General features: G+C 37.2%; 1 protein-coding gene across 1 annotated transcript in view; it reads left to right on the plus strand.

Moving 5' to 3' along the window:
* CMTM4 (CKLF like MARVEL transmembrane domain containing 4) overlaps positions 1-9,553 on the plus strand; it is a 35,687-nt gene extending 26,134 nt beyond the window's left edge. Inside the window, exon 4 of the mRNA XM_046899662.1 lies at positions 657-9,553. Coding sequence (XP_046755618.1) covers positions 657-830 — 174 coding nt within the window. The 3' untranslated portion in view covers positions 831-9,553. The remainder of the gene's footprint in view (positions 1-656) is intronic.
* Positions 9,554-11,517: the final 1,964 nt, after the last annotated feature.

An 11,517-nucleotide genomic window follows, 5' to 3' on the forward strand; every position in this document is an offset into this window, starting at 1 on the left:
TGCTTCTTTCTCTATACCAAGATGAGGTGATAAAACTCTATATTGTGAGTTTACAGAAAAGGTATAGTCAAAAATTCTTAACAAATTAGAGCTTCTTATCCATAATCTTCTTGAATTCTTCTTGCTCACGACAGATCAATTTTTGTGGATGGAGTATAGTGGTACTTAAAGATTTTAGAATCTAAAACAATAAAGTCAAGCAAATGAACTTTGTCCTTGAGCTGGCAAGCTTGTTTTTACAAACCTAGACACCAAAAACCGCACAAATTCTGCAGAAACACCTAGACCTGCAAATCAACTCCTCTAGGCTGGTAGTCTAGACTGGCCATCTCTTCTCTTGTCATTTGTTCACCTTCATACGCATCCTGAGGAATGAATGAACTGTTTGGATGAAGAGCTATATTCTTACAAGAGGTTCTTCCAGTGAAGTTGCATTGCAAGATGTAATTGTTGTGTTTGTAGACGAAGAACTTAGTTTTCTTGGATCATTGATCTTAGTAGCTTTCACAAATACTCTAGTTCATTGAAGAAGAACAACATCAGTTGTATAGGCTGTGGTAATCTATCAGTGCAAGTAAAGCAGAAAACTAAACCTCTCAGGAATGTTATGAAACTACTATTCTTGTTTTCAAAAATTGTCTTTCTACTTCTTGTAGATATTTGGTTTCTTGGCAATGGCAGTGTATGCTGTGAACACATATTTAGCTATTAAGAAGTGGTGGATGAACAGCAGACAACAAAACAGTCGGCAGACCAGCGATTACATACGTGCTCGGACAGAATCCAGAGAAGTAGATCATCGCCCGGAGATTCAGCGTCTGGATGCATGAAAGCAACATCTAGATGGGACTGCAAAGGGAAAAGAGAAGTGCTAAACTTGCTCACAGGATAAAGTGTTTTTTCTTTATTTAAGGAAGAAAAGGAAAATCAGATAGTGGCAAAGAATGTCCAGCCCAGATATGTACAGAGAAGCATCACGTCAGAAGCTGTTCTCATGAAAGCAGTAAATGTTGGCCATTTGAAAGCAAGATCCTTTCAAGACATCCACATATATATACATATATTGTATATATTATGTATAATATATTATATATATGTTCTGAAGTATGTTATTGTTTTGGATTAACTGCACAGAACTTCTCTTTCCTTTTCTAAGAGCAACCTCTGAATATACATGTTCTGCCACTGTTTCTTCATCTGTCATAAACACTAAGACCAGTGCTATCTTGTTTGTTTAATATAAGAAAGAAATCCACCAGGAGCAGATATAATACACATGAAAAGGAAGTGAGGAGCAAGTAGCAATAACTTTAAACATGTATCGTGTCCAACAACGCTCTGTATCCTTCCTTGTGCATCCTTGGCAGTGCAATTCAGTTCTCACCTGCAAGATCGCATGCTGTTTCATTGTTGTTTCATTCACCTAGCTGCCACATGAAAGTCTTTTCTATCTCTTCTGGTTGTTGATTTGATGCTGAGGCAGTTATCCTTTGGATTATTCATGAATCGTCACATGCAGTTCGTGCCTGACCTTGCTTGTATCAGAACTTGTGCAAGATTAGTATATTTTATTGAATGGTCACCATAATGTATCCAGTGCAAGTACGTGAACTTTCTGCTGATGTTGGATATATGCTGTTTTTCATTCCAAAATGGTGGAGGAAGCTTGGGAGGCAGGGCGGAGAAAGAGGAGGCTGAGAGGCACAGTACTAAAGGAGAGAGAGAGGATGAATTGTCATCTGGTAAACCTGCATTCCAGTCATGCCTTTTTTCTTTTTTCTTTTAAGGTTCAACCTTTCTGAGAAGCCTAGGGTAAGCAGTAACTAGCAAAAATTTATGATATAAGGTGTTTCTAAGATTGCAATACTGTGATTCATCTGAGACGCTTCTTGTATAGAGGGTTATTTGTTTCATCTAAAATTAAACTGCTGGTAGTAGGTAAAACTTCGATTGGATATGTCTGCAAACATTTTTTCTAATATTTCTTTGTTTAGGAATGGTTTTACTTAATTGAAGTTTTCTTATTTTAATTTTACTTGTGATTAAGATAAGATAAAGGTGTTTTCTCTAATCAAAACTTGAATTCTGCAGTAATCAGTTAAATATCTCAATACTTTTCTTCTTTAATGATCGGTGTTTTTTTATCTGTGTAATCCATTATTTGGCACCAGACTTGAACACTTTTTGTATTAATCTTGTTTAGCTGTACTCGTAAGTGATTTAGTGCAGTTAGCTTCAGAACAAAAGGCAATACACTGCAGACAGGTGACTTCTAAATGCATATAACTATGTCATACCAAACAGGAAAGTCAGCACAAGTGCTTGGGCTTCCTTAATACTAGAAGCAACAGAGGGTGTTCCAGATTTGAACCTTACATTGCAATTCTTGGATCAAGCAATGGAGTTACACTGACATGTGGAAAACTGGTAACAAAACCAACATATTTTCATTTTTCACAAGTTTTATGTCTATGGTGCATTTTCGCTTAAAATTAAGAGTTATTAATGAGATTAAAGAAAACTTGCCTTTCTAGACTAGTAATGGTTTTCCAGATACTGTATTAATGTTTTATTATACTTTGTTGAAAGTTAGCACCAAAGGTAATGTCAGTTTGAAAAAAGATTAGACCATAGAAGTGAACCTCTGTTGCTGGGCTTAGAGCATAGACTTTATTAAGGTGGAGTCTCACCAGGATTAATGGGTGTTTTATGAAATGTAAATGACAATTCCACGTTCAATGCAGCATGAAATAAGTTTCTTGAAGTCAGTATAGTTGGTTTAGCCCTTCCATTTTTCAGCACTCCACTTGAAAGTGGCACAGACATATCTAGACTGGAGTTGTAAACAGACATTAAAGCAGTTTGCATAAACATTATTAAAAAAAAATGAAATGAAAAAGCCTTACTAAAATATAGAGTCTTGTTCTGCAGAAGATGGATACTTTTGGAATGGTGCTCACATCTGAAGTCAACAGAAGTTTGGTGTTAGGGAAGAAGTTAGGGTAAGCATAGGCTTTTCATTATGAGTATATCCTGACGCTGGTTAATGAAACAACTGCAATGGTGTGTATGAAGGAGAGCGCCCTGTTCCTCTTCTGTAGTCCCTGGGATGATTCTGGTTCTCTGATTTCTCAGAGGTATGTATGGGAGGATTTGTGCACCTGCAAGTTTATGAATTTGGTATCTTTCAAATCCATACATCTTTCCTTACCTGGACAAGGGATAACTTCGCAGGGCCTTTTCTGGAGTGAGATCGCAAAAAGCTTATTATCTTTAGCTGGAATGACAAATGCTTACTTAGTATGAATGATAGTTATATTTCTAATATTGTATAATACTTCATCTTATAGCGTAGTATACCTGTATGACTTTGAGTGCTTTTACACAGTAAATAAGTTTTCCTGAGTTGAGAACAATATTTATTACTTACAGCACTCATGACTTGAGCTTAGCACAGCTTTCAGGGTAGAATTCAAAGAGAATATGATTTTTAAAATTTTTTAAAAGAACTACTATCTGATACACTTTGTAAACAGGAAGACAAATGTAAATTTGTAATTTCCTTACTTTGGGGACCAAAGATGATTTTAGTATTGTACAGTATATACTTTCTTAAAATATAAGTTAAGCATTTATTACTCTACAGAGACATTATTTACTATCTGGATTATAGAAAAGGGAAGTAAAGTAGCTATGAGACAACTAAAATCAAAACACTGAGTTCATTTAACGTAAGCATTCTTAATTCCACCCCCTCTACAATTTCATGTGGTGTATTGAAGAAGCGATAATCTTTTGTTAAGATTGTTATCAAAACTGCAGCCATAAAAGAGGAGAATTAAAAAAAAAAAAGAAAAAAAAAAAAGGAAATCTGCTACAGAAGAAAATGAGTCAGAAAGGTTTTTTGATTTGCTTTTTTGAAATCTGATGAGAAAAGTGGCACTAAGTTACTTCAGCCAGCCAGCTAGACTTGCTGGCTTTCTTTAGTTTCAAGTGCGCTGTTTAGCTCTACAAAGGGATCCAAAAACCACTGTAAATAAAACAAAATGAAAGCTAAACAGATGAATCTTGTGGGAATAGGATGCTTGAAATGGTAATGGCATTCTGATTAATCCTCTTAAGTCAAAACTGAGCCCTCAGATTTGCCATCACCGTGTATTTCTACATGTAGAAATGAGGGTAAATGTTGCATGCTATGCACAGGCATTGAAAGATCAGTTAATGAGAAATGATTGGAGCAACGGCGTAACTGTTGTATGGTGTTGTAAGAATAGGTGTTTTCCTGTTAATGCTCTGTTCAGTTTGGGCAGCCTTAGTTGAGATTTCTCATGTGTTCTCTTGATGATATGCAAACTGCCTGCTATAGAAGTAGGGTTCTTAAACAATAATTAAGAATGATTTGGCAGCTTAATTGCTTCTTAGTAAAGTTGATTCCTTCTTACCCTCTGCTTGGTCCTTTCATTTTGTAAATTCATGCCTCATCTGTCTTGTTTTATATCTAGTTTTTGTTAACCGTTCTGCCTTGGTATGTATAGTGACTGCTTCAATCTGAAGAAGATAAGAATAGTGTGTTCCTTGTCCTGCTTAAGTACGGTACTCTTCCCATCTGTGATAGGTTATGATGTTTGGGGATGGATCTGCTGGGGGATTTTTATTTTTATTTTTTATTTTTTTCCTTTTCCCCTGTGGACTTTGAAAGCCATCCAGCATAATACTGCTCGTGTTTCTTCCTAAGTTTCCTATAAGGAGCCATATGCTCAGAGGTTATTATTAGCATCATCTACCATCTACCTCTGCCTTTTCTGAGAGACAAGGTGCTGATCCTTGACATTTGATGCCTACATCTCAGTCTGTACTGTCCATCATTGGCTTTGTATTCAGAAGTATGGCATCAGCAATGAGCTGTGCCTTGGAAACAGCTTGTTGTCTTCTGTTGTGTCTCTTAGGTGTGAATTTAAATAAAATCAGTAGCGTGGGGTGCTTCTCTGTAGGCTTCATCATGTGATTCCTTGTGCATCTCATGATACTGCCTAAATTGTTTTAATGTATTTGTTCATATTTCACTGTTAATTCTAGAAAGAAGAGTGGAAAAGTGAGGAAAAATCCAATTTGTTAATTATCTATTTCTTTTTCCCCCATGAATTATGTTGTGCTAGATGGTGGTTGCCCTTTCTTAATGCAGCAGACTTGCTGTTTCTTAAAGTGCTATGAACCACACCAGGAGAATTGATCTGCTACAACCGGTGTGAGGACTGTTAATAATTGAGTTAACCTTCAGTTTTCCATAAACTACCAGGACCCCAAAGAAATCTGACATTTGCCATCTTTGTGCTGTTTGGGGAACATGCAGGTACAGCAAATGCTTATATAATATATGGCTTTATTAATGCAACCTTTCCCCCCCTTCTTCAGTCCTTGTTCTAAATCTGCTATTTTCTTGTCCTGTGATGTATTTGTAAGCATTCCTACTTGAGTAGGTTCTTTTTTTTTTCTTTTTTTTTTCTTTTTTTTAGGATGGGGGAGTGTTTATGGGGCATAAACCTCTCCATTTTAGTAGCAATTCAAATTGGGTAGAAAATAATGTGCTCCCTCCTACTCTGATGAGATACTAAACAGTTTTGTATGCGAAAATCAGTATAGTCTTATGCTGAAAGCTCTGGAGCCAAACATCCTGAGTTCATGTAGATGAAAAATTAGGCACAACTGTGAATTTGGGATGTAGTAAAGGGTCAGAAGAAGAGAGAAAACCAAACTTGATGTTCAGTTACCTGGTGCTTTGAAAATGAAGTATGAACATGAATAATGCCCTACTGCAGAAGGAAAGATGTCTTCCTCACATCTTCGTGGAGATGAAGACATTTTGACTTAGTTAAAAAAAAAAAAAAAAAGTAGGCTTAGAAGTGTTCTTCTCTTCCTAATTCCAGGGCCATGCTGGCCATACAGTATGGTAGGAGAGATCTGACACCAACATTGTTAATGGTGTGCCTTAAAACCTGAGGTATGTTGGCAAATCAATGTGATTATCTAAGAACATGCTCAGCTGAAGTGTAGCACTTGGTTCACAGTGGGCTGCAGGACCCCTGGGAGCTTACATCAGGAGGCTCTCTGTACCTGGAGGAAGGCATTCTTTCAGGCTGGGATTTCTGCCTAAACCCACTGAGACGAGCAAAGCTGTCGTGTAGCATTCCTGAACCTGGGACTTTGATTTTGTTGTTTATGAGATAAAATATGATGGATTGTTTGGAGGGCCTTATAGCCAACAAAGATCAAAAAGAATGTGCAGGTATAGATAGGTAATTGAATCTTAATGGCAATGAGAGTAATCGTTCTCTATGAAACTGAAATGGGTACAAAACCCAGCAGAATGTTCTGCTTTTTGCCTCCAACACTTTCTGAAAAAAAAAATTCTAGCTTTATTTTAACAGCAGGAGTTGATTAAAAACGAATTCATACAAATATTCAGGAAATCTCTGAGTTTTTCCTGATATTTTCCCTTTTAGCCACTTATGTAAATCAATGTTTGATAGAGCCAGAGGAGTACTGCCCAGCCTGAGAAGGTTCCTTTGTTGTTTTGATCTTATTTTTGCATTGTCTTTTTAAGATCTGTCTATAATTTAACCATTTATATTCTAATCTTTCTTAAAAAAAAAAAAAACTGCTTACACTGTGATTTATGGAAGCCTTTAATTTAGAATATACAACACAATCAAATTTTCTGTTGGGAATATTCAGCTTTAAGAATTGTTCTTATATATGCCTGGAAGTAAAAGCAGTCTATTTATCACAAGGATGTGATGAGGTGAAGTTACCTATCCAGAATCCCAGTACAACTCTTTTAAAAATGTGCTGGGTGGATGACTTAGTGAAATTGCCTTTTAATCTCTGTGGGTTAATAAATATTTTTTTTTATAATTAGCCACAGATATTCCTTTTTTAAATTATGCTTGGCAAACAGAAGATATTTAATTTTATATGCAATATACATAGTTACCTTGATTGACGTATTTATAACAGAGCTTTGAGTTTACTATGAAGGTTTTATCTGTATACTGTGGTCTTCATGGGTAGAAGTTATAAAAAGCCAGTTAGCCTATATGGAAGGATATGCAAGCTATCTTCATAAGTTCAGGAGGAGGACATCAGAGCCTTTCAAAAAGCAATAGCCAGATCTTACTAACGGAGAATCTTTCTCTCTTGTTTCTGACCAGGGCTGGTCCCTGCAGCTATTTTAGTAACATCTGGATGTGAGTAACAGAATGAAATACGGCTGTCTGCCTCTTCTGACTGTCAAGGACTGTTGTCTAGAGTATGGGAAATTTCAGGGTATTGTGTTTGTTTTGCCTTGGACAAATGTCTCAATAGACAGATTTAGTTAAAACCTTCATGTATTTGAAAGAAAATACCTTCTATTAACTAGGCTGATTTATCACTTTTGGTAACCTTTTAATCCCAAAGGATTACAGTCAGGGTACTTTGAGCAATTTATCCAGATGTCTACAGGTTAAAGCGGTTCTGGCTAGCACCCTTCTATTACAACAACTGCTACCTTCATTTTCTACTGTTTATACTTTAATCTCAAATGTTTACCGGTTTCTACCTGTTGGGTTATTGCAGAGGGAGAGTGTATCTTAGCACTACAGTTCATCCAGCTTTAACTCATGTCACAGTTCTAGAGTAAGAAGATATTGTGACTTGCATATTGTGGCCAATCAATTGCATTTGAAATGATTTCAGTACTTAAGATACAACAGTTTTGACATAACAAATGACTTCGCTAATCATTTTATCTGTCTAGACTCCTCTTCGTGTTAGTGTCATTTTGAAACTATTTGTATATGTTGAAGTTTGTAAGGGTTCAGGAACCCACACTAAAATAGTAAACTATGTATTTATTTCTCAGTCTTCAATTTATTTGCTCAGTTATGATTTGAAAGTTGACACTTTGTACGTCTTTTCACAGAATTGTAAACAAATACCGAAATACTGCTTCACCTAGGGTGCCTTCCATGTGTGGTACAACGCCTGTCATTCACAGCAACTGAGATGTAAATTTATTAAACCAGTAAACACTATTTTTGTAATGTGAGTCCCTATTATATCTCTGGTTTTGTTGTGCTTTGTTTCTGCTAAAACAGTTTTATTGCTACTAGTCATTGTCTTATCTCTGTGTGCTGCGTAGCGAATTTCTTCTCATGGCGAATCAGAAGATTGTCTCATTTTTTGCCCTGCTCTGCCTTCAAGTGCTACCTGAAAGATGAAGTTGATGCACATTGCTGAAGTGAAGGTATTTCAGCTCTGTTTCCTTGACACGTGTGTAAAGAAGTGCTCATTGTGGGATCTCTGTGTCCTTGGTGCTAATTTGGGCTCCTCTAGAGAAACACAGTAGATGCAAACTAAACATTCCTAACAGTAGCTATATGTATGCTTAATGGTGCCTGAGGAAGGAACATCTGGGCCTGGATGTAAGACTTGTCCCTCGGATATAGTTCCTATACTGACAGACTTGTAGTTGTGAACAGCTCAGGAGTATCAGTCAAAGGTAGCGGGTTAGAGTTCCATCTTTGGGCTGAGCAAAGGGGGTGCAGTTTTCCTTCTGAGTATGCTTCTGCTATGTAATACCCTTGGTGTTTTGCTTTTGAAATACAAAAAATTGTAATGTGTTGCCAAGGAAAATCTCTTAAGTGTTCTATATATGCTGCTGCAAATGCAGAACCTGGCTCTATTGTCCTTATTCAGGCAAAATTCCCCATTGACTTAGGAGACTGCAGGATCAGGGATCCATTTATCACCAAAAGCATGTTCTGATTCAAGGATTTGAAGAATCTCACAAGCTAACAAATGTTTGTATAAAGCCCATGTACAGCCTTGAAGCAATCTCACGGTATTTGGTAAGTATTTTTAGTGCTTTGAATTAGATAGCACACAGGCCAGCTGATAAAATCAGTGCTGCCTGTAGAAGTACCAACTGGCTGTGATCACTCTTGTCAGTATTAACAGCAGTAGCTTACATGTGTAAGCATAGCATCTTCCAGCTCTGTTTGTGAATATCATGCTGTTAATGCTTGAACAATTTCAAAGGCAACTGTACAAGAAAACACAACCCCTAACTTGTTTTTTTTATACCCATAATGGTTTCTCAATATGTTGTGCCCTTGTTTTCTGTTGATTTAAAGCTAAACAAAAACACAAGTTGGAGAATCATCTTGGAATACAGCAGTCCTTATTTTAAAAATCCATACGATCTAGCATAATTTAAATGGTGTATTTATCAGTTTAAAATGTCATTTTACTTTTCCAGTCTTTTGTATATGGGCACGTTACTTCTTGTACATTTTTAATTTAGATGTCTGTCATTTTTCCTTCTGATATTTGAAGATTTGAGCTCTGTGGATTTTCATGGTACTCTTCTGATTATGTCTTCATAGTGTTTAAAGTCTGTATTTTTGTATGTAGGGAAAATTGTAGTTTTCTAACACTTACTTTGATCAATATAGTATGAAATCATTTGTGAAGGACTTCCTGTTTAATAAATGGACGTATTAAAGTACTAAAACACTGTCTTCATCTGTAAAGGCAATATATAAACTCAGTGTTATGGTTGATTAGTTGATTATCCAGCAACTGCGGTTGCTAAATGCATTTTCTGTGCAAGACAATGTCATAGAGTTAAATCAACAGCTGAACAGAAGGCTTCTGCCTGAGGTTTCTGTGGCTCTGGAGGTTTCTGTGGCACACTGCAACAACAAAACATTGTATTTTGGGTTTGCAGCGTGGTGCTGTGGACTGAGAAGGGATTTGAGGACTGAAATGCGCAGTGAGTGGGTAGAGCTCTGCCATGTCCTGGGCTGAAGGTTGTGTATCTTACCTTGGGGTGACCTGTATTTTGAGTATTCACATAGCTTTGGTGCATAGGTGGCTGAGTGAGTGTTGTTGGAATGTGTATTGCGTGCTTGAAAGTCTGCAAAGGAGGATAAGGTGTGTTTGTGGGGGGGTGTGACATTAGTTGGGGTGTGGTCAGTGAGCTTTTGTGGAAGGATTCGCTATAGATGGACATGTGCTTGTGCATCTCTTCACCAAGACAGGCTGGTTCGTTTTGCCTGTGTAGAGTGGTCGGCAGCGGTAGGTTTTAACAAGTGGTGGTGCATCTGTTGGACTCACAGAGATCAGACCTTAATGTAACTGATGCTGTTCAAGAAACCAAATGGTTAGTGCTGGATGTAATGGCGTGTTGCTGCTGGCATGGTGTTCCCTGGTGAAGAGAAGCTTTGTCAGCTGTGGAATAGAACATAGCATGTTTATTTTGTCTGTCTTTTAAACACTGAAGACTGACTTTATTCTCCTGGGAAGACTATGATTGATTTCCTATTTAATGAATGTAGTGGATTGGGCTAACAAAATATGATGGACAATCATATCAGAATGAATGTTGGCATCACTGTTCTCTTTTTCAAGGTAATAGGTGGAAAAATCAAGTTTTCTGAATGTATGTAATCTTTTTGTTTTACCTTCTAAGTTTTACAAAGCATTCAGAGTACTGCGACATCTTCCAGTCCACATTCCATCTTCTGATCTGTGATGCAGTGCAGGTGGGTGTGCTTTATTTTTTTTTAACAGTTCTGTTTATTTAGAAAAAGCAAGAGGTGTTTGCATTCTGACTTTTAAATCAGTACTCCTCATAAAAAGGAGTCCCAGGTATCTGGTAAGAAGGCTCATATTCTCCATGCTTAAGTAAATTTCTTGTGCTTCCTTGACATAAGCTCAAAAAGAGTTCCAAGGCTTGCTAGGTGAATCATATGTAAAAATATAAGCTGGAGTGTACCTTGTCTTTGCTTTTAGGGGATAGTTTGTATCCTGATTGAAGTCACTTTTTTAATCTCTCCAAAGTCAATGTTATAAGCTACCTGTTAGAAGGTTTATCTGAGCCTATGAGCAATATGGATGCCTTGTTTTATTTACTCATTTTAGAAGTGTAGGTGTCAAAAACGTGCATTACCAGTATCTGGTTGCACGTACATAACTCACTTCCTGATGCAGAGCGCTGTTTTCCTAGCAGGGGAAGATGCAGCTGTAAAATATGGGCTCAGAAAATTGCACAGTGAACAAAAGCATAATGAATTAAAAACATCTGCTTGCTATGCCAAGCATTAAATAGCCATCTGCTTTTAAGCACCCCAGGCTGGTGAAAGCATGCTTCTCAAATACCACGTGGGCTGAGATGTATCGCTTAGTAGTACCTTGGAAATTATCTTGCTAATTGGAAATGTAATCCTTTCAGGACTTTGAAGAACGTAGGTGAAAAGCAGCCTGAAGTGGAGTAACGTACAGTGTGTGCAAAGGACAGCAGAGCCTCTGAATTGGAAGGGTGTTGGGTAGGCTCTTCTGAATTCCCAGGTTTCGCTATTCAGAATGGAAACTGTTGAGTTCTAGTTGTAATGAAGGCATACATCAACCTGTATGCTTTTGTGTTTGGAATGAGTGTTGTCACCGAAGAGACATGTTTGGTTATGATACTGCTGG

The sequence above is a fragment of the Gallus gallus genome, chromosome 11, assembly GCF_016699485.2.
Source record: "Gallus gallus isolate bGalGal1 chromosome 11, bGalGal1.mat.broiler.GRCg7b, whole genome shotgun sequence".
Taxonomy (NCBI): domain Eukaryota; kingdom Metazoa; phylum Chordata; class Aves; order Galliformes; family Phasianidae; genus Gallus; species Gallus gallus.